General features: G+C 40.9%; 2 protein-coding genes and 1 long non-coding RNA gene across 5 annotated transcripts in view; 1 reads left to right on the top strand and 2 right to left on the bottom strand.

Moving 5' to 3' along the window:
* The window catches only part of gk5 (glycerol kinase 5), a 92,025-nt gene extending 91,033 nt beyond the window's left edge, over positions 1 to 992 (bottom strand). The window contains exon 1 of the mRNA XM_063045424.1: positions 420 to 992. Within this exon, the coding sequence (XP_062901494.1) occupies positions 420 to 548 (129 nt within the window). The 5' untranslated portion in view covers positions 549 to 992. The remainder of the gene's footprint in view (positions 1 to 419) is intronic.
* LOC134345187 (uncharacterized) lies at positions 368 to 14,508 on the top strand. Its single transcript, XR_010017630.1, has 3 exons — positions 368 to 506; positions 11,499 to 11,627; positions 13,699 to 14,508. It is a non-coding gene; the product is annotated as an uncharacterized LOC134345187 (long non-coding RNA).
* xrn1 (5'-3' exoribonuclease 1) overlaps positions 10,451 to 22,365 on the bottom strand; it is a 110,999-nt gene continuing 99,084 nt past the window's right edge. For 2 of the 3 annotated variants that reach the window (XM_063045421.1, XM_063045422.1), the window contains exons 39-43: positions 19,350 to 19,510; positions 15,808 to 15,921; positions 15,561 to 15,672; positions 14,533 to 14,690; positions 10,451 to 10,759 (exon numbers count right to left, since the gene is read on the bottom strand). In XM_063045421.1, the coding sequence (XP_062901491.1) occupies positions 10,451 to 10,759; positions 14,533 to 14,690; positions 15,561 to 15,672; positions 15,808 to 15,921; positions 19,350 to 19,510 (854 nt within the window). The remainder of the gene's footprint in view (positions 10,760 to 14,532; positions 14,691 to 15,560; positions 15,673 to 15,807; positions 15,922 to 19,349; positions 19,511 to 22,365) is intronic. The other variant, XM_063045423.1, reaches the window with a different exon arrangement.

Here is a 22,365-nt window from a genome sequence, read left to right as displayed (position 1 = left end):
GTATATATTCAGTTCAATATAGGTGTTACTATCACAGTCAGCTCAGTATTTCATCCAAGTCAGAATTACTTTGTTTCTTGCATGTGTGGGATGGGCTTTAAACGCTGGCAAGTCACATCCCGAAAGGAGAGCGACAGTGTTAGAACTATTTAGGTTCAAAACGCCTCAGAATTCAAGCAGCAGGGAGCTGGATTTATTCAGCTCATTATAATCGTGGTGAACTGACGTCGTGACTCGGCGCTAAAGACACGTATTCTAAATTTTGTTTTCCCATGACAACACACACAAGTTCAGGTTGCACAAACAGAGGTGTTCCCCTGGCGCGCGCACCCTCCCCTCCCACCTCCTCCAGACTTCATTTGCTGCTGGATCACTGATTTAGACCCCTTCACATCCCCGCGTTAACACATGGACCTTACCGGTCTACTACTGAAACCTTTGATCTTCGTAGTACGGTCGTACACGCAGCACCTGATGGACGTGGAGCCAACATCAACGGCCAGAATGTAAGTGTCAGAGCGCCGAAACCCATTTTTGACAGAGCCCATAACTGGGTGGTGGGCGTCCAGCGCCGGGGCGGGGAGGGGCGCTTCCAGCAGTCACAGGGCGAGATCAGGAACAGCCATGAAAATACCGCAGAGGGAGAGAGAGAGAGAACTACGAAATAAACTGAAGGACGGGTTGGAAGGAGGGAAACCACGGGGCGTAGGGCTTCACATACAAGCACGCTACGGATACTAGGAAGCGGCGGCTCCGTGGAACTTCAGCTGATACTTGGCGTTCCAGGAAGTTGCTCTTGTATCCAAATAAAACATTCTTATTCTTTTTCCTCGGACCCTCCAGCGGCTCTCTAGAAGTACTAGCCAGTTCAAGGGTGGGCTGCCGAGCTCCGGCCGGCGGAACGTGGTACCCTACCCGGCTGGAGCACCCGCGTAGCCCGGCGGTGTTCGCACAGAATGCGCGCTCCTTTCACCACTTACTCCCGGTCATTGACCCCGTCTCGCCGCGCCTGTGACGTCGCACGTCACACATCAGCCCATCTGAAAGGGGCGGAGCGGCGCGGAGTTTTTAACACGCAAACTCAGTGTTGTTCACGGTTCGGGGCTCCATTCCTTCGGCAGCAGTGGAATACGGTACTAATTTAGCCTATAGCTTCCAGCTGTCTTCCTCCACCTCATTTCTTCCCTCCCTAACACCTGTTCTCAGGTTTCTGAATTGGACCGGTCCTCAAAAGTTCTCAGCATTGTTATCGAAGCCCTGCTTTCAAAGATTATGCAATGCCCGTGGGTTTGTATAGGTCAGTATTTTCACACTGGTGGCGCTGTAAGAATTAAAAACTCAACTGAAAAACTATTTTTAACATTCAATTGACTCTATGCTTAGTCTCAGAATGAGTAACAGTCACAAGTACAAAAATGGCCTGTGCAAGGATGAATTACAATAGAGGCAGGAAGGCCCAGGCCTAAACTCTTCTGTGCCATGGTCCTCTATCCTTTCACTGTACAAGTATTTATCTACGTCTTCTTTAAATGATCTTGTCTCCATAAAATCCTGGGGTAGAAAATCACAGTTCACAATCCTCTGCAAGCATTTTCATTCGTCTATAACAAGTTGGGTGTGATGGGCAAAATGGTTTGGCTTACTATTGGTTTACTATTGTCACATGTACCAAAAATCTGTGAATTCTAAGAGGTTGGATAAACTTAGTTTTCTCTGCAGCATTTCAAACTGAGGGATAACCTATCAAAATATATAAAAATATAAAAGGCATACATGGGTTCCAGAGGTTCCAATATATATTCCTGCAAAACTTCAGTCAATCTTGGACCTTCAGCCAAAATAAGTACCAAAATAATCACTACCCTGTCTTCCTGGGGCAAGACAATTCTGAATTCACACAGCCAATTCATTGTGGATCTCATGCATCTTAATTTTCTGGGTGAGCTTCCCTCCATGTAAACAACATCCACTGCTTTGCCTTCATCAATCACCATTGTCACCTTGAAAAACTCAACCACGTTACCAAGCCATGGATAGCCAGCAACTTTTTTCCAGGGCAGCAATTGCTAATACGAAAGGGCGTAATTTTAAGGTGATTGGTGGGAAGTATAGGTGGAATGTCAGAGGTAGTGGATGAAACACACTGCCAGAGGTGGTGGTAAAGGCAGATACATTAGGGACATTGAAGAAGTTCTTAGGTACATGGACGAAGGAAAAATGGAGGGCTATGTTGATTTTGGTAAATTAAAAGGTCAGTACAATATGATGGACCAAAGAGCTTGTACTGTGCTGTTCTATTTTATGTTCTGTGACTTGCTCTGCACAAAGCTATGTTGATCGTCTTCAATTAGAACATGGTTTTCTAATCGCTCATAAATTCTAACCTTAAGAATCCTCTCCAGTAACTTCCCTACCACTGCTGGGAGACTTACTGGTATTAGGATTGTCCTTATTTCCCTTCTTGAATAATGGAACAATGTTAGTTATGGACCAGTACTCCAGAATGCTGCTTGTGGCTGGAGAAGACATGAAGATATTGGTCAAGAGCCCAGAAATCTCATCTCTTCCCCTCTCAATAATCTGGGGTATATCCACCTTAACATTCATACAAGACACAACACTGCCACCTTCTTCATGTCAAGATAGTCTAGCATAGTTGCACGGTCTACACTGATGTCCCTCTCTACACCCTTCTGCTTGGTAAATACTGATGCAAACTACTCATTTAGGACCTCACCCACATCATCTGCCTCCAAGCACGTGTTCCCTCCTTTATCCTTAAGTGGTCCTATCTGCTCCTTATTTATCCTCTTAATTTATTTGTACAGAATGCTATAGGATTCTCTTTAATCCTACATACTAAAGACTTTTAATGGCCTCTCCTGACTTTCCTAAATTCCCATCTGCTTATTTATAATTCTCAAAGGACCTGTTTCATTTTAGCTTCCCAAACCTTATATACATTTCTTCCTCTTTAACTAAATTCATCACCTCTCCCAATATGCAAGGTTCTCTTATCTTACCATGCTTGTCCTTCCTTATTCCTGGAACCAACCTGTCCTGTACTCTGCAGTTGCTCTTTCAACACTCTCCACATCAGATGTAGAATTGCCAAAAAAAAACAACCATTTCCAATTAACTCTCCCTAGTACCCTCATAATTTGACCTGCTTCAATATAACACTCTTCTTCAAGGTTCATACTTATTCTTATCTATAACTATCATAGAACTTAAGGAGTCACGGTCACTGTTCCTCAACTGTTCTGACACTGAAAGTTCAGTCGCTCGGCTAGACTTATTATCCGACACCAGGTCCAGAATGGACCCTCCTCTTGTCAAACGATCTATGTATTAGAACCATAGAACATTACAGCACAAAAATAGGCCTTTTGGCTCTTCTTGGCTGTGTCTAACCATTTTTCTGCCTCGTCCCACTGACCTGCACCTGGACCATATCCCTCCATACACTCCTCATCCACGTACCTGTCCAAGTTTTTCTTAAATGTTAAAAGTGAGCCCGCATTTACCACTTCATCTGGTAGCTCGTTCCACACTCCCACCACTCTGTGTGCGAAGAAGCCCCCACTAATGTTCCCTTTAAACTTTCCCCCTTCACCCTTAACCCATGTCCTCTGGTTTTTTCTCCCCCAGCCTCAGTGGAAAAAGCCTGCTTGCATTCACTCTATAATTTTATATACTTCTATCAAATCTCCCCTCATTCTTCTACGCTCCAGGGAATAAAGTCCTAACCTGTTCAACCTTTCACTGTAACTCAGTTTCTCAAGTCCTGGCAACATCCTTGTAAACCCTCTCTGCACTCTTTCAACCTTATTGATATCCTTCCTGTAATTTAGTGACTAAAACTGAACACAATACTCCAAATACGAGAATATCAATATTAATACGAGGATTCGAGTTTAAAGACCCTAGCCTTGCTAGTTCTTCAGGATAAAAGGTTATACTAGCACCTCCATCATCCCACAAGCTGAGTAACCATTCGGCCAGTGATTCCCCAGACCTTTGTTTAAAACGGGCAGCCATCTCAGATTGCTCCTTATCATTATACTTCTTGCACTTGAGAGTCTGAACTCCTGGCTGTCCATGGACATTTTTCTGAGAAGTCACCACGGCAGGCTGAGCCTACAATGGTTCTGGGGCAAAAGCAGTTTCCCCCTCACCAAAGGACCCATTATCATTATCATCATACCATATATCCCCATCCCAGGTGTCTGGGTCTCCCCTGGATAGCAACATCGATCTTAGTATTGATTTAAGAAACCCTCTTGGATGCACCAAAGAAATTCTGCCTAAACTTCTTGCATTAAGGAGGCCTCAGTCTATGTTAGGGAAGTTGAAGTCAGCCAACACTTGTTTTTGAACCTTTCCCCAATCTGCCTGCACACCTCAGTGGATATTGGGGGATGTGGGGGTGGGGGGGGGCTTCTGTACTACAACCTGTTAGAGTAATTGCACTCTGATTTTCTGAGCTCCCCCCATATGGAATCAGCGGATGAGCCCTACATTATGTCCCCAGTGAGTGCAACTGCGATAGTTTCTGACTAATAGTACCACTTCTCTCTCCACCCTTTTACATACTTCTCTATCTTTTCTAAAATGTCAAACCTTGGAACATAAATGATCCATTCCCATTCTTCTCTCAACCAAGCCAATGTTCTGGCCACAACATCATAGTTCCATGTACTGGTCTATGCTCTATGTTCATCACCGTTACTGTGGGGCGCCAGAGTAGTGGTCAGCACAGGGCTTTTGCAGCTTGGGACGTCGGAGTTTGGAGTTCAATTCCAGCATCCCCTGTAAAGAGTCCTTATGTTCTCCCCGTGACAGTAGGATTTCCTCCGCGTGCACTGGTTCCCTCTCACATTCCAGGTTAATTTGTCATTGTAAATTGTTCTGTGATTAGTTAAAAGGAGGAGTGCTGGGCAGTGTGGCTCAGAGCCGAAAGGGCCTGTTCCACATTGTATCTCTAAATAAATAAATACACCTAGCATTAAAATGCACACACTTCAACCTGTCTGTCCCACTGCATCTATTATCTTGCTCCTGCCTGTTCTTACCGTTCATGACTTCTACCTTCCTCTCAATCCCTTCAGTTTTTAACCCCAGGCCTTGGTACCCATTCCACTGCCAAACTAGTGTAAACTTTTCTAAATAGTATTGTGAAATTGCCAGCCAGGATAATGGATCCCTCCAGATTAGGTGCAACACATCCCCCTTGTGCAGGCCACCCCCGCTCCAGTAAAGGTTCCAATGATCCGAGAACTTGAAACCTTCCCGCTGCATCAGTTCTTCAGCAACTTGTTCATCTGTTCTGTTTTCCTATTCCTGCTCTGACTAGCAGGTGGCACTGGGAGTAATCCAGATGTTACAACCTTCAAGGTCCTGGTTTTCAGCCTCTTTCCAAGTGCCCTGTATTCACTGTATAGGACCTCGTTCTCCCTTTCTACCCCTGTCATTAGTACCATGAGCACCATGACCTCAGGCTACGCACCTTCCCCCTTCAGAACTTTCTGCAGCTGCTCTGAGACATCCCCTAAGTGCCCCTTTTCACAATTTCTAAAGGCTCCAAATTATTGCACTGGAGAGATAAAGGTGGGGAAGAGAAATGCCAGCTGGTGTAATTAACTTACTGCTTTGTAAAACAGTCTCAGAATATAAAACAAACTTTTGGCAGAACACTCCTTTTCTAGGGTTTAACAGTGTACAATGCTGAGTTCCTCCAGCATGTTGTGAGTGTCGCTTTGACCCCAAAACCTGCAGAGTGTTTTGTGTTTACAATGAATAAATGCCTGAAGTTCCAGCTAAAACTACAGTTGAGTAATTCTCAGAATACCAAATACAGCTGCAAAGTATCCTTGATTTTATCCTCCTTTTCTGAGTTGTTAAAAGTTACTAAATGATAAAGCAAAGCCAGTATCACATTTCAAACACTTGTAACAAAATTCTTTATTTGTCATATCGAGCTTGCCTATACACATCAGCAGAAAGTGCAACATTGAACTGTATTCGTTTATTCACCAGTCACCATTCCATTGTGTAATACATAAAATGTAAAAAGTCCACATTCATTAATAAATATGATTTATGTGCTGCCATCACCTTTCTTTCACTGTACAGTTTTAAACCAGTGTGATCCACATGGAAATCCTTTAACATCAAAAGCATAAAAGCAAAATTTTCACACTGATAAAGATTAAAATGTTTGTGTCACAAATTGATAAAACAGTTGTAGTCTTCTAAAAACATAAAAAATTGTACATGTATAAGAACCTAGAAATCAGACAGTAAATAAATTGAGATTTTGTATAAAACCATCTTAAAGCACTTCTACAACATCTACATCAGAAGTTGATTTTCTTCTTTGAGTCGTATAAAATACGTTGCTGTACAAGTACATATCAAGCTTTTGGTATAACTGTGCTATGGACATAATTGACAGTATTGAATAAAAACTAACATTTACATGACTTTTATAAAAGTAAGCAAGGTCACATACACTGAGTTGGGATTTTGCATTGAGTGGAAAATGCTCTTATTTGGACAACTGATGGCAATTGACAATGTATTGGCAGATGTGGACAAAATATAGGACATCATAGATCAAGAATAACTTATGAACGATGAATCAATTTAAACACAGTTTACAGACACTGAATCACAGCATTTTAACCCATTTCAGACAATATTACTAGAATTTTTTTTAAAAATCAAAGCATAAGTACCATGTTTAAGCAATGTAAAATTCCAAAATACAAGTGACTTTATAGGTTTTAAAGAAATGAGAATTGAAATAAAACTTCAGTTTTATCAAACTCTAGAACATATAAGTGAATGAAGTATTTAATATTTTTGTATAATAAAGATTGAATTCCTCAAATCTCTCCCAAGTGCAAAGACATTGAGTTTAATAGAAAACTAAGCTACACCACTCACACACAGACAGAAAGCAAAGTATGAAGAAAATGTATTAAAAAGCATAATATGTAAGCATGGCTTAAAAATTTTCTGCACAACATTTAATCCAACAAAGCTTTTACTGGTTTAAAGAAATGTGACACACGCACACACCCCCCCCCCAAATAAAATAAGAGAGTCCTTATGGTATTATAGGTATGACTGTTGTGCTCTGCAAAAAAATATACTCAGCTTGAAAATCTATCCTTTGGAGCAATTAACATAAGAATTAATTCTGGCCCAATATGAACAAAATATGCAACTGTTTATAATAAGCCAACAGTAGTCTACTGAGAACCCTAATGAACCCAAGCATTTGAACAATGCTTAATGGAGAGAAATGCAGGGAACAGAACAAGAGACTGTACGTGACGTTTGTCGACCTTACCAAAGTGTTCGACACCGTGAGCAGGAAAGGTCTGTGGCAAATCATGGAACGACAAGGATGCCCCCTAAAGTTCCTCAGCATTGTCATCCAGCTACATGAAGATCAGAGTGGCCAAGTCAGACACAACAACGACCTCTCAGAACCCTTCCCAATAGGCAACAGAGGAAAGCAAGGCTGTGTCCTCGCGCTGACTCTCTTCACCATCTTCTTCAGCATGATGCTCGAAAGGGCCACAGAAGACCTTGATGACGAGGACGGTGTCTACATCCGATACCGTACCGATGGCAGCCTGTTCAATCTGAGGCAACTACAGACCCACACCAAGACACCGGAGCAACTCATCTGAGAGCTACTCTTCGCTGACGATGCCGCCCTTGTTGCCCACACAAAGTCAGCCCTGCAGCGTGTAACATCCTGCCTCGCAGAGGCTGCTGAGCTCTTCAGACTGGAAGTCAACTTGAAGAAGACAGAAGTTCTCCATCAGCCCGCACCTCAGGAAGATTACCACACTCCCCGCATCACCATCGGTGAGCTAGAGCTGAAGACAGTCCACCAGTTCAGTTACCTGGGGTGCACCATCTCATCAGATGCCAAGATTGACAAAGAGATGGACAACAGACTGGCAAAGGCAAACAGCACAGTCTGTAGGCTGAAGAAAAGAGTCTGGAACAACAAGCATTTGAAGAAAGGCACAAAGATCAGCGTGTACAGAGCCGTTGTACTGACCACCCTCCTGTTCGGCTCCCAGTCGTGGGTCACCTACCGTCACCACCTACGACTCCTTGAGCGTTTCCACCAGCGCTACCTCCGCACCGTCCTCAACATCCACTGGAGTGACTTCGTCACCAACATCGAAGTCCTCGAACAGGCGGAGGTCACCAGCATCGAGGCCATGCTGTTGAAGACGCAGCTGCGCTGGGCAAGGCACGTCTCCAGGATGGAGGATCATTGCCTGCCTGAGATTGTGCTGTACCGCAAACTCTTCACTGGCCACCGTAACAGAGGGGCACTGAAGAAGAGGTACAAGGTCTCTCTGAAGAAATCCCTTGGTGCCTGTCACCTTGGCAATCACGAGTGGTCTAACCTACCCTCCGATCGCGAGGCCTGGCGACACACCATTCACCAGTCTGTCTCCTCCTTCGAGAACGCACGCAGGGCTGGCATTGAGGACAAAAGGAGAAGGAGGAAGAACCTTGACACAGCAGCACCAAACCCAGAACAGAATTTCCCTTGCAGCCGCTGTGGCCGGACCTGCCTGTCCTGTATTGGCCTCGTCAGCCACCTGCGAGCCTGCAGCAGACATGGGCAGTCCCCTTCCTAAATCTTCATTCGCAAAGCCAAGCCATGAATGGAGTTGCTGTTCACAGACTGGCCATTTTCAGTCATGATTCAGCAAGCACAGGAAGCCTTTTAGTCAGCTGATGCCCAAAAAAAGCGTGTTCAAGATCTGACTGAAGCTTCTTTTTATTAGGCAAAGAAGGTCTTCAAAGTTAAGAACACTGTCCAGGTACTTATCTACAGCCTGAGCCAGAAGGCCATGTTCAAAATGAAATGTATTTGAAATTAACTCAAGCTTTCAAATCAAAGTATAGACCGCAAAACTGGAAGAATTAAATCCAAGGCATGATTCTCTACCAATTTTCTACCCAAATTCAAAACCCGTTTGCATTAAAAGCAGCAGAGATAATATTGTCAGAATTTCGGTAAAGCACAAGAAATACTAATCCTCAAATATCACAAAACTTGGCAATTCTTCCCTATTACTCACTGTATATAATAAAAGGCTCAAGTTGGAATAAAGGTTTTATCCTTCTGAGGCAATCATACATGTGACGAAGATTGTGGATTTTTAAACTCAGTTGTGGGATTGCTTAAGGCAATACTGTGTGATGTCAATGCATTTGCTACTGTGGGAGCTTCGTTTCCATAGTGCCTGATTCATGCCCAGCATAGTATGAGAATCTCGGTACAGAAAATATAATCTTGTTCAGAAGTGAAAATTCCATTTTTAGATATTGACTTTTAATCAAGTATTGTAGATGATTATTGTTGTCTATATAATAAAATATTGTAAAATAATTATGCAGCTTTGCCCCATTATATTTACCTAATCTCTTTTTGAATGTTTCGATTAATGTTAATTGTGAAAAAAAATTATAATGCTTTTTGCTCCTGTTGGCAAAAAATCATCTGTTTTCTTGACAATATCATACACGAGTTAAGACAATGCTACAATTTGTCCTCAATGTGAAAAGTACAGTGACGTGAAACGAGACAGGACCAGGAAAGCAGCAGAGCCAATAAAAAACTGGCTGCCTAGTTAAGAACTTAAAAAGCTAACTCCAGCCATTTCAATTGAATTAAATATCAGGCTTGTCACGTAATGGATGACAAACATTTCACCTGCTGTTTCTCCACACCACCAGCAACTATTCTCTGTTCACTGAGTTAATCTGATTATTGGTATAAGTAATATTACAAACTGGAGTTTCTGGTAAGTCTCCTAAGATTAAAAAAAAGAACATGGTACATGCCATGATTAAATCTTTTATTATTAAATGTTTAATTGGGATTGTGTAGAGGCATGGATATAGCCAATGATAAAAAGCTGCATCATTTCTAAATTTCAAATGAAATGTAAACCTTTGAAAATCAAAATAGGGCATGTGAGTTGATACTAAGAGGAGGAAATAAATATAATTCATATCAAGAGACTTCAGTGTTATATGGCGTATACTGGAAGCTGATCACATCTGAGGGGAATATTTAATCCTGCAATTAATTTTTGTACAAGTTGAATTTCACCAATGTCACAATTATTTGAGAGATAGGTGGAAAATTCCCAAAATATAGGTTCATTCTTTAATGTCTGAGATAAGGAGTATTGTATCTTCAATGGCAAAATAATCCATGAGGCCATCAGTTTATAATGGAGACAATTTTAGCCTAACAATATTAATTAGCATTTAGGAAAGCACACTATTAAATGAATACTAAAGGAAAGTTGGAACATTCAATGTCAAAACTATCTAAAAAATACTACTGTATGAAACTTAAGTTTCAGAAATAGATTAATTTGTTTCACCTTAACTACTGAGGCAGCCGAGGGGCTCCAAAATTGACTGCGAGTTTTCTTTGCTTGCGTCTGCCGGAGGAACCTGCTACCGGCTGTTGCTGCCCCTGAGGTTGAATGGGAGTCTGTACAACAGTTTTATCCTGGGGCTTAAGAGGTGTTTGGCTGGGCTGAATGAAGTTCCTTGAAGTGCTGGCACTAGGATACCCATGTGATGTGTTAGAATACTCCATTGTAGTTGCTGGCTGACTCAGCTTTTGCTGAACAGAGTGACTGACTTCCTTCTCATCAAATGTCTTGTTTAAGGCTGTCCTCCTCTTTGTGACCTTATAAAGAAGAAAATGAATGGTAATACCACAAAATGCTCATAATAATAACAATAAAATTTGTTTTCTTAGTCTAATTTGAAAGGGGAAACTTCAAGCAGAATAATACAAGATGGTTTCATTAAAGTATTTGACATTATAACTACAATGAATGTAGACAATATGGTTTTTTATATTTTATACTCATAGTAAGCAATTTAAGAGATGTAAGTTCACCATAATCACTTGAACATTTAACTAGTTCTTCGTCATTTCCTTCATACCCATCAATAGCACTTTCATTTAATGCCTGAGGTGAAAGAAGTTATTTGTGACAGTGCACCATTCCCTTGGTGCTATCTATACTGAAGTACCAAACAGATGCCAAATCTGAAATGGAAGTATCCTTAAAGAACCAAGCTAACCAAATAATGTCAGGAAAGCTACATCTCGTACCCTAAGAGAAACAAGATATTTAGAAGATACAGGTGTCTCCCGCTTTTCGAACGTTTGCTTTATGACACCTCGCTGTTACGAAAGACCTACATTAGTTCAAGCAACACACATCAAAGTTGCTGGTGAACGCAGCAGACCAGGAAGAGGTACAGTCGACATTTCGGGCTGAGACCCTTTGTCAGGATTAACTGAAGGAAGAGCTAGTAAGAGATTTGAAATTGCGTTGCCTCTGATCTGGGCTGACATTTACGTGCCGCGTGGCACCTAATTAATTAGCTTATTTATTTCGGCCTTTTTCTTAAAGAGGTGTTGGGTGCGTCCCAGATCAGTATCGGTCCGCGGCCTGGAGGTTGGGGACCACTGCACAACCCTAAGCTCCGACGACTCAGCCTAACACACCATCAGTGTGTTTGGCGCTGTCTTCCTGATTCCAGTAAGTGATACTACACTGTACATACATTATTTCTACTTTATATAGGCTGTGTATTTTTATGTGTTGTTTGGTATGATTTGGCAGCTTCATAGCTTAAAGGTTACTGGAGAGAGTTTTTCTGCCAAGAGCGCTTGCGTGAGATTTTCGCTACGGAGAACAGTGCAGCAATGATTGTAGAAAAGTATTTCTACTTTATATAGGCCGTGTATTTATCATATCATTCCTGCTTTTACTACATGTTACTGTTATTTTAGGTTTTATGTGTTATTTGGCATGATTTGGTAGGTTATTTTTTGGGTCTGCGAACGCTCACAAATTTTTCCCATATAAATAAATGGCAACTGCTTTTTCACTTTACGACATTCCGGCTTACGAACCGTTTCAAAGGGACACTCTACCTTCGGATGGCAGGGGAAACCTGTACCACTTATGTAGGCAGTAATACACCAAGCTTCCAGAATGGGGTAAATGGATATTAGATGAAAGATTTAATAGGAAAATACATAAAAAATCAATTATCTTCACATTTCAAAAAAACGAGGAGAGTTATTAGATGAAGGCAAATATTATGAACTTTCAAAGTTGACTTAACTGATTATTTGCTTAAATTTTAATTTTTATTGAATTGTATTTGGCTTTTGTGCATAGTCTTGGAGCTCCAATTTCTAAGCAGAAATTCACAAAAGTTATCGAACATTATTGGATAGATCATGACCTCACCATCTCTACTCACAAATTTAACTTTTAATACTTTTGAAATCATAAGGTTTGTGAACATTAAGCTTTTATCCCCCCCCTCCAAATTAGCAGAACTATAAATTACTAAATCACTTGTAAATGTCAAAATTCAAACAATACAAAATTCTTTGTTTACACTTTTGAGAACACACGGTCAAGTGATAGCATCCTTGATTCCAAGTTGTAAAGGCAGTGATTCAAAATCCCATTCTAGGGCTAATAGTAGTAGTGTGCTAACTCAAGTCCAATGCGATGTTCTTTAAGGGGTTGTATATTGGTGGGTCCTTAGGTGGCCGTAGAGGCTGAGCCAGGATCCACATTCAGTGTGGGCAGGAGTAAGTGGTGACTGTGGATAGTGGTTGGGTCTTTTTGGTTGTTCAGTCTTTCCTATCACAGCTTCCATTTATTCTCTGTGCCACCATGGACTTCGTTATCATGTAGCACAACCCCCTCGGGAACAGATTTCCTTGATTTTTATCTACTGAGTGCAATGCCTTTCCAGTTTTTAGATGAACTGTTGAATTTTTTCAAATGATTTTGATGTTATTTTTAAAGCATTTTCTTTTCTCAGCAGAGGCTTGCTGAAATTCCTTCAATTGGGACAGAAGTATTTTGTTAGGGAGGTGTGAATTTCATCTCGTCCTGGGCTAAAGCACATAATTTATTTTGCCATTTAAGTGCAGTGTTGCTGCTGTCTTTAAGTCAAGTACAAGGCGCTGTATCTTGAGCAGATGAAGTGAATGTTGAAAATCCAGTTTAGAAGTTAGTCCAATATCCAAAAACCCAACAATATGTAAATGGTGGTGTTGCCCTGAGAGACAATATTACGCATTATACTGTATGAATACAAGTTCTGTGCTTTGTGTTTTAAAAACCAAGCAATGTAAAATTATCCCTGCTCAATAAGAATAAATGTGGATCCATTAAAGACTAACGGATCATTTGCCCTCTCTATTCTCAGTCCAGAGGAATTTGATTACCAGAATGCTATCCCTTCAGTATCAGGCAGGACCATCTATATGCATATATACAGTGGTGTAATTCTACCTTTATGCAAAGGGGTGGTGGGCAAGATGGTGCCAGCGACCAACATGACCAACAGCGATGTCCTGCAGGCAGTTCAAGAAACAACTACTTCTTTGAAATGTACTTCTAGTACTGATCTGTGTGCGATTGGAGCCTATAATCTACATTTTGATGTGTTTTTGGGGTGACTTAGTGATACGGCACTTGTGCTGTCTCTGAGGGGTTCTGCTGTGGTTGAGAGCGAGTTGAGAATGGAGTGCATGGCCTAATGGCGGAATACGAACCCATTATTTGTTCCATTTCTCAGCCAACTCGCTGATTAAAGCGTCACGCAAAGTGGAAGCGAGTGGGTGTTCAGAGCCATCTGCCTGCGTTTGACTGGTCTCCCTCTCCCTTGGCCGCCAAAGGAAGGAATATCTTGGATCTTGGGCAAGGTTTGATCGGCACAGATTGTGGATTGGACTCATTATTAGAGGACTCCTCATGTTATATGTGTTTCTGGTTACTCCTTTTTAAATTGCTATTTTGTGTGATTTTTAATCAGGGCGGACTGGCTCTGCGGCCTGCAATTTGACCTTGAATATTCTGTGTATAACTGCCTTTTCTCTGCTGTTTGAACAATTTGTTCTTTTTCTTGCACGTTGGATGTTTGATGTTTTCTTCAAATGGGTTCCATGGTGTTTCTTTGTTTCATGACTAATCTCAAGGTTGTACACTGCATACATACTTTGATAATAAATGTACTTTGAATCTTAAGATTGAATATCGATACATCAAAACAGAATATTACTATGTCCTTTCATGAGTGATCTCCTCCAAGATTCTAAATACATCTTCCTTCATTCTTCCCTTCCCCAGAGATCAAACAGCATCCCATTTGATGAGGAGGGATTTCTTTAGCCAGAGAGTGGTGAATCTATGGAATTCATTGCCATAGGTGGCTGTGGAGGCCAAGATATTGGGAATAAAGTGGATGTTGATAAGTTCCTAATTAGAAGTTGGCAGAATTAAGGGATTGAGAGGAATAATAAATAAGTCACGAAGGAAAGGTGAGGCAGACTTGATTGGCCGAATAGCCCAATTCTGCTCCTATGTCTTATGGTCTTATCACAATTTATTTTTAAGCTTGAAGGCCCCTTACCTGTAAAGGCACGAATTGATTGTGAGTACCAATAAGCACTCCTCCAGGACAGATGTTCCCTGAATATGGTATCTGATAATTATTGTATATTTGGGGAGGAATCAAATTTGTCCAAGGCACAGGACCATATCCATGAGGTGGCACAGGCATAATACCACCTAAAGATTGAAATATAGATAAGTATTTTAAGATTTGTAAACATATGAAAACATTTAAATATTTATCTTGGACCATTCCCATTATGCTACCTTAATACCCACTCTAAGTTTCAACATTACTGATGTAATTCAATGCTACTTCACACTCTTAAAATAGCACTGATATACTCAGTGGTTCAGTTCCACTTTCTTCCTTCCTTTACTGCATTTAACCTTACCTCATTGAATTTTGCTGGAATAAACCATGACTGGGAAATTACGTAAAAGAGGGAGTATACTGTGGCATCAAGGAGCTTCCCAACCCATCATGAAAGAACATCTTTATAAGCTGTTCATAAAGTGTAACGCACAAATTGCTTTAAAAAAGCATACTTCTAATTTTAAAGATCTGTTATCTATATAAAGAAAAGTTAACAAAACTGCAGTTGCTGGATATCTGAAGTGTACTCTGGACATGCTGCAAACACTCTGCAGGTCAAGCAGCACTCAAGTTCTGATGAGGAGACTTGGAACAGAAACGTTTCTCTTTTTACAGATGAAAAAGGTATATTGCTTACAACATCTTCAGACTGTAGATTAAGAAGAAAGCTTCAATGCAACAGTCTATGATGGAATTTTAAAAAACTGGAAAATTTAGAGCTACAGGTTCAAGTACATTCCAAAAATCAAAGTGCTCTGTCGACTACATGGAAAGAGCTTCTAACTGCAGTCAAAAGGTAAACAATTAGGATTTTTTGCGGTATCTTATGTTGACACTTTTTTAAAATAGATCATAAATTCTTCAATGCGGTTGACTGTTCAAAACTAAAAGCAAGTTACACAGTGGAAACAACTACATAGATTATTAGAATAAATTCAGGCATTTGTTACCTGAGGCCTGACAAAATGGTGGTGGAACGGCTCGAAGAGGTACATTTCCTGCCATGGGCTGATAACCGGGAAACACACTTGGAGCAAGGGGTGTATTTTGTCCTGTTGCATTCTGTGTGACAAATATTATCAGGTAAGTATTCATCTAAAATTAGGTAGCAAAGAAATGAGACCTACAGAAGTCAGGTTTATTTGGTGAAACATTATCAAAACTAAACTAAAAATAAAAGGAAGTTGATCTTTGTACCAGTCGTTGTAATGCAAATACTGCAGCTTTTTCTTGGGCTTCACTGTCTGAATGGCACTGAGGTCCATGCACCAGCAAACCATTGGCTAACTTCACCTGGCAAACCTTCAAGCCCTAGAGTACACAAAATTTCATTTTGAGTACATAACATAAACACATAAAGCATATCATAAATTAGTGTATTGTCAGGTATCAATGAAACTCGTTAGTTTTTGATTATAAAGTACGATATAGAATTTTATTTTCCCACTGATTGAAAGAACTTCATTTCCAGTAAAAGTTAACTGGCAGAGTGGGAAAATACACTGTTAGCCTTTAGTTTAAAAAAAATCAAGAGAACTAATTTCCTGTCCCTTTTCAGGATTTGCATCACAATTCTCCAATTGTTCCAAACGGGATTATTACCTCCACCTAACGATAAAAGACACACTTCTTTCCCCTAAGCAATGGTAAAAGCAATAGATTAGATTTACAGGGAGGTAGTCATTCCTAAATTGCAGGAAGCAGGTACCCGGCTGACTGTTAGGAGACAGAATGGGAATAGGCAGCCAGTGCAGAGCACCCCTGTGGCCATTCCCCTTAATAATAAGAATACTGCTTTGGATATTGTTAGGGGAGGACCGGCTTACCAGGAAAAAGCCACAGTGAGCAGGTCTCTGGCACTGAGTTTGGCTTTGTGGCTCAGAAGGGAACTGGGGAGAAGAGGTGAACAGTAGTGATAGGGGATTCATTGGTTACAAGAACAGAAGTGGATGAGAATGAGATTCCTGGATGGTTTGTTGCCTCCCAGATGCCAGGGTCAGGGACATTTTGGATCAAATCTGAAGTTTTCTTAAGCGGGAGGGTGAGCTGACAGAGATCGTAGGCCACATCGTTACCAATGACATTGGTAGAATGAGTGATGAGATCCTGCAAAGTGTGTTCAAGGAGTTAGGTTCTAAGCTAAAGGACACGACCTCAGGATGATGATCTCAGGATTGCTACCTGTGGCACGTGCTAGTAAGGCCAGTAAGATCACAGTTTAACACATGGCTAAGGAGATGGTGCAGGAGGGATGACTTCAGATTTTTGAGTCATTGGGTTCTTTTCCAGGGAAGGTGGGACCTGTACAGAAAGGGTGGTTTGCATCTGAACTGGAGGGGGACTAATACCCTTGTGGGAAGCGTTGCTAGTGCTGCATGAGGCAGGGGTTCAACTAGAGATGCGGGGGGATGGGAACCAGAGTGCCAGAACAGAGAGTGGAGTGCTGTGGATAAAGACATTGTTAAGCCCACATACGAGGTCAGGAATCAAAAGGTTGAGCATGCTGGGACTAATGTTCTAAGTTGGGTATTGCCCAATGCAAGGAGAATTGTAGGAAAGGCAGATCAGTGTAGGGCATGGATGTGCACGTGGAATTATGATATTGTAGCCATTAGTGAGACTTTGTTGCAGGAAGGGCAGGATGACCAACTCAGTGTTTTGGGGTTTGATAGTTTTAGACATGATGGAGTGCGATGGATTAAAGGGGGAATTGTGGCATTACAAGTCAAGGAAAATATTATGGCATTGCTGTCAGGACTGACTGGACTACTCATCTAGTGAGGCTTTATGGGGAGAACTGAAGAATAACAAAGGTATGACCACGCTAATAAGATTATCTTATACACCAACCACAGTTCATGGGATTTAGAGGAGGAAATTTGCAGAGAGAGCACAAACAGCTGCAAGAAACACACTGTGATAATAGGTGATATTAACTTTTCACATATTGTCTGGGACTCCCATACTGTAAAAGGGCTGGATGGGAAAGGCTTGTCAAAATGAGTTCAGGAAAGTTTCCTCAATCAGTACATACAAGTGCCCACTACAGAGAGTGCAATACAGATCACCTATTAGGGAATGAGACAGGGAAGGTGACGGAAGTTTGTATCGAAAAGCTGTAAGAATAAGCCAGGAAATTATAGGCTGGTGAGCCAGATATCAGCAGTGGGTAAGTTATAGGAAGGTATTCTAAGGGAACAGATAAATAAGTATTTAGATAGAGAGGGACTGATTAGCTATAGAGTAGGTCTTGTCTAACTAATCTTTAAGAGTTTTTCAAGGAACTTCCCAGGAAAGTTGATGAAGGCAAGGCAGTGGATATTGCCTATGTAACACGCTGTAAGGTTTCACTGCTAATGTAATGGCCTCTCTATAATGTTTCACTGCTAATGTAATGGTTTCTCTGTAGCAGCAATGTTTGGGTTATGACTAGAGATAACCTTACCAACCCTATATTCAGATTAAGATTTATAAAGTTCAATCATTTAATTGCATATGGGGTACTGCCTGATATTTTGTGGTGCGGATTTGTAACCGGGCAACACATCACGCAGCATCCACACATACAAAATTTCTCAGTTTGGCGGGGCCAGAAGTTGTCTTCCCCTAGACGAACACGTGCTGGCCAAGCCTGAGGGTTGTACCTACAAGGCATTTGACAAAGTCCCACATGGGAGATGAACAAGAAGGTACAGTTGCTTGGCATTCAAGATGAGGTAGTAACCTGGATTAGACATTGGCTTCATGAAAGCCAGAGGGTAATTTTAGATGGATGCCTCTCTGACTGGAGGCCTATGACTAGTGGAGTACTGCAGGGATCGGCGCTGGGTCTGTTGTTGTTTATCATCTGTATCAATGATCTGCATGATAATGTGGTAAACTGGATCAGCAAATTTGCAGATGATACCGAGACTGGAGGTATGGTGGACAGCAAGGAAGACTATCGAAGCTTGCAGCAGGATCTGGACCAACTGGAAAAATAGGCGGAAAAATGGCAGATGGAACTTAATGCAGACAAATGTGAAATGTGGCACTTTAGGAGGACCAACCAGGGTAGGTGTTACATGGTGAGCGGTAGGGAACTGGCCTTCATAAGTCAATATATTGAGTGCAGAAGTTGTGATGTTACGTTTAAATTGTATAAGATATTGCTGAAGCATCATGTGCAGAGAAAATTAAGAGAGTGCGTAAAGGATGTTGCCAGAACTTGAAGTCCTGAGTTAGAGGAAAAGGATGCACAGGCTAGAACTTTATTCCCTGAAACATAGAAAATTGAAGGGTGATTCAATAGAGGTATGCAAAATTATGAAGGGTATAGAGAGGGTAAATGCAAGCAGGCTTTTTTCACTGAGGTTGGGTGAGACTACAATTAGAGGTTAAGGGTGAAAGGTAAAATGTTTAAGGGGAACATGCAGGGTAACTTCGACAGGCTGCCAGTATAAGTGGTGGATGCGGGGTCAATTCCAACAATTAAGATCAATTTGAGGGGAGGGGGTCTGGAGGGCTATGGCCTGGGTGAAGGTTGATGGCCTGGACAAACTAATAGTTCGGCACAGACTAAATGGGTCTAAGGGCCTACTTCTGTGCTGTGGCGTTCTATGACACTATGACAACCACACACACAACTAAAACAGTGATGTCAATAACAAGTTTGCCTTCAGACTGTATTAGATCACCAGTATTTTGCTATTTAGCAAATATTATACTACTGCTGAGGTAATAATACAAAAAGCTCCAACCTGTGTAGTCTTAATAAAGGAGAAATCTGGATGTGGTAAACCAAGTCTGGCGCAAGTGACGTACAACTCTGATACTGGGACAGACAGAGGAGACTGTTGCCCTCGATAATGTCCTGAGATTTCTCCACCCAATATTCCCTGAGGTTTGTTGATTTTTGCAGCTACAAAGAAAACAAATTCATAAATTGGAATAGCACATTTTAACATATTTTCTACACAATACGTACCCAAACGTTAGACTTTTGACAATAGGAAATAAACAAACAATTCACCAATTGTATTGGTTTAATAGTTTACATGAGTTAGTTTCATTTCTTTTAATCTGTCCTTTTATTTTACAAAGTACTAATGACATATGAATAGTCACAGTGGAAAGACATTATGAAGTAAGGAATAATGGGACCTTCTAAAGAAAGATATGATAATAATCAAATAATCTGGGCAAGTTATTTTTAAACACAGAAAGTGGTGGATGCCTGGAACGCTAGGGGTGGTAGTGGGGGCAAAAATGATAGAAGCATTTCAGATACTCTTGGATACGCACATGAAGGTGGTGAGATTTTCACAAAGTGTAGGCTGAAGTTTAGTTAGTAATTTAATTACTAGTTTAAGTAGTTCAACATATTATCATGGGCTAAAGGGCCTGTTGCTGTGCTGTACTGTTTCATTTTCCATGTAACCATTGATTTTAATCTATATATGTACTGGAAAAATGAGATAGTTAAAGGCAACCCAGGAGTTAGTGTGTTTTACAGGATGGTTCTAAATCCAACCAGCAAGCAAGTCTTGTAGGTGAGATAGCTGTTCAGTGAGATAGGTTTTAATTTATGACTTTTCTGCTTAAGAAACCCTTGGTAGAAGCAATCATATGTTTTAATTTTACAATTTGAGGGAGAAAAGAATGGGCCCAAGTTTTCCAGATTAGATTTAAATAGCAAAATGATAAGGGCATGAAAGTAGACTTCACTGAAGAAAACAGGTAGAGACCACCCAGTTGTAATGCTGTAGCAAACGTTTAAGGGGATCTTGCAGAACACCACCCAGGTATATTTCAACTGGTAAGAAAAATTCCACGGAGAACAGCTATCATTGGTGGTTGTCTAAAAAAGTTAAAGGCAGCATCAAACTCAAGGAGAAAGTTGCTGTTGTCTAAAGTTAGGCAGCACATTAGTAAGATTGGGCATATCAAAAATGAATGACAAAAAGATAAATAGGGAAGACAAAATGAACATTAGTTCCATGGAAAAGGAGTCTGGTGATTAAATAACAGAAAACGGATGAATGAATCAAACAGGCAGGTGTTTTATATCAACTTTCACTATAATAAATAAGCAACATGCCAGAAATGGGTGCAAATCAGCAAGTGGAAAGGACAGAACCTGGCAAAATTACGATCAACAGGAAAGTAATACTGAGCAAATTGTTAGAACTGCAGCTGCCAAGATCCTGACTCCTGAAAGTCTTTGAGTTAAGGTCTTTTATTATATTTTAATTCTCTGAAATTCCATAGATCTGGGTTGCTTTCTGGGACAGACAGTGTTGAGGAAGCCAGAAGTCTACAGAAGGACTTAGACAGAATGGGAGAATAGATAAAGAGCTGGCAGATGGAATATAATGTAGGGAAGTTCATGGTCCTGCACTTTGTTAGAAGGAATAAAGGCATAGCCTATCTTCTAAATGGGGAGAAAATTCAAGATTCCAAAGTGCAAAAGGACTTTTGAGTCCTTGTGTAGGATTCCCTAAATGTAAACATGCAGGTTGAGTCGACGGTAAGGAATGCATTCATTTCGAGAGGATGAGAACATAGGAGTGATGATGTAATGCTGAGGCTTTATAAGGCATTGGTCAGACTGCTCTTGGAGTACCATGAGCAGTTTTGGGCCCTTTGGAGAGGTTCCAAAGGTGGTTTGTGAGAATGTTTCTGGAATGAAAGGGTTAATGTATGATGAGCTCTGGAATGAGGGTTAATGTTGATGGCTCTGGGCCAGTACTTGCAGGAGTTTAGCAGAATGAGGGAGGATCTCAATGAAACCTATCGAATATTGAAAGTCCTAGATAGAGTGGAGGTGGAGAGGTTGTTTCCTATAGTGGGTGAGTAGGGCCAGACAGCACAGCCTCAGAACAGAGTTACATTCATTTAGGACAGAGATGAGGAGGAATTTCATTAGCCAGAGGGTGGTGAATCCGTGAAATTCACTGCATAGGATGGTTGTAGAGGTCAAGTCAATAAGTACATGTAAAGCAGAGGTTGATAGGTTCTTAATTCATCGAGGTGTCAAAGGTTATGGGAAGAAGGCAGGAGAATGGGGTTGAGAGGGATAATAAATCTGCCACCTAACTTCAGGAAAGATGTCAATGGATCTAGTAAGGATCTCTGAAACAGATTGGTTGTATTATGAGGAATGGTTTGACAAGATAGACTTAGATCTGCTGGGAGTTCAGGAGAGTGAGAAGTGACAACTGGAATGCAAAGTCCCAAGGGGTTAGGGTGGATGAGGAAAGCATGTTGAAAGGTATCTAGAAAATCTAGGACTAGAGTCACTGTTTTAAAAAAGGGGATCATCCAATTATGACAGATCCCTTATCCCTGAAAATAGATTAACCATCAATAAAATTCAATGAGTTCCAGTCACATTTTCTGTAACATTTACTAAGTTACCTCCCCATGACACATACACATTACATTCCTAACTGAAAGTTAACTGAAATGGACAAAATAAATAATGGTCAAAAAACTCACCACCAATGACTTTTTGCTGGTGGCAAATGAACTGATCTCAGTATAATCTTATGGATGTGACGCATGTTGAAATGGTAAATAGTACATTTAATTCAAATTTACCTGGGGCAAGGTAAGTTCTGTGGCATCACACTTTGGGGGATTAAATGATAATTTTGACAATTATGCAATTAGCATCTATAAAGATAAATAGACTGTCATGGCTAATACTACCTAAGCTTCAAATACGTGTGTGGGAGATGTGCGGTCATGAATATACAATATTGAAAGATGTTG

The sequence above is a fragment of the Mobula hypostoma genome, chromosome 4, assembly GCF_963921235.1.
Source record: "Mobula hypostoma chromosome 4, sMobHyp1.1, whole genome shotgun sequence".
NCBI classification, from domain to species: domain Eukaryota; kingdom Metazoa; phylum Chordata; class Chondrichthyes; order Myliobatiformes; family Myliobatidae; genus Mobula; species Mobula hypostoma.
This window is presented reverse-complemented; position numbering and strand designations above follow the sequence as displayed.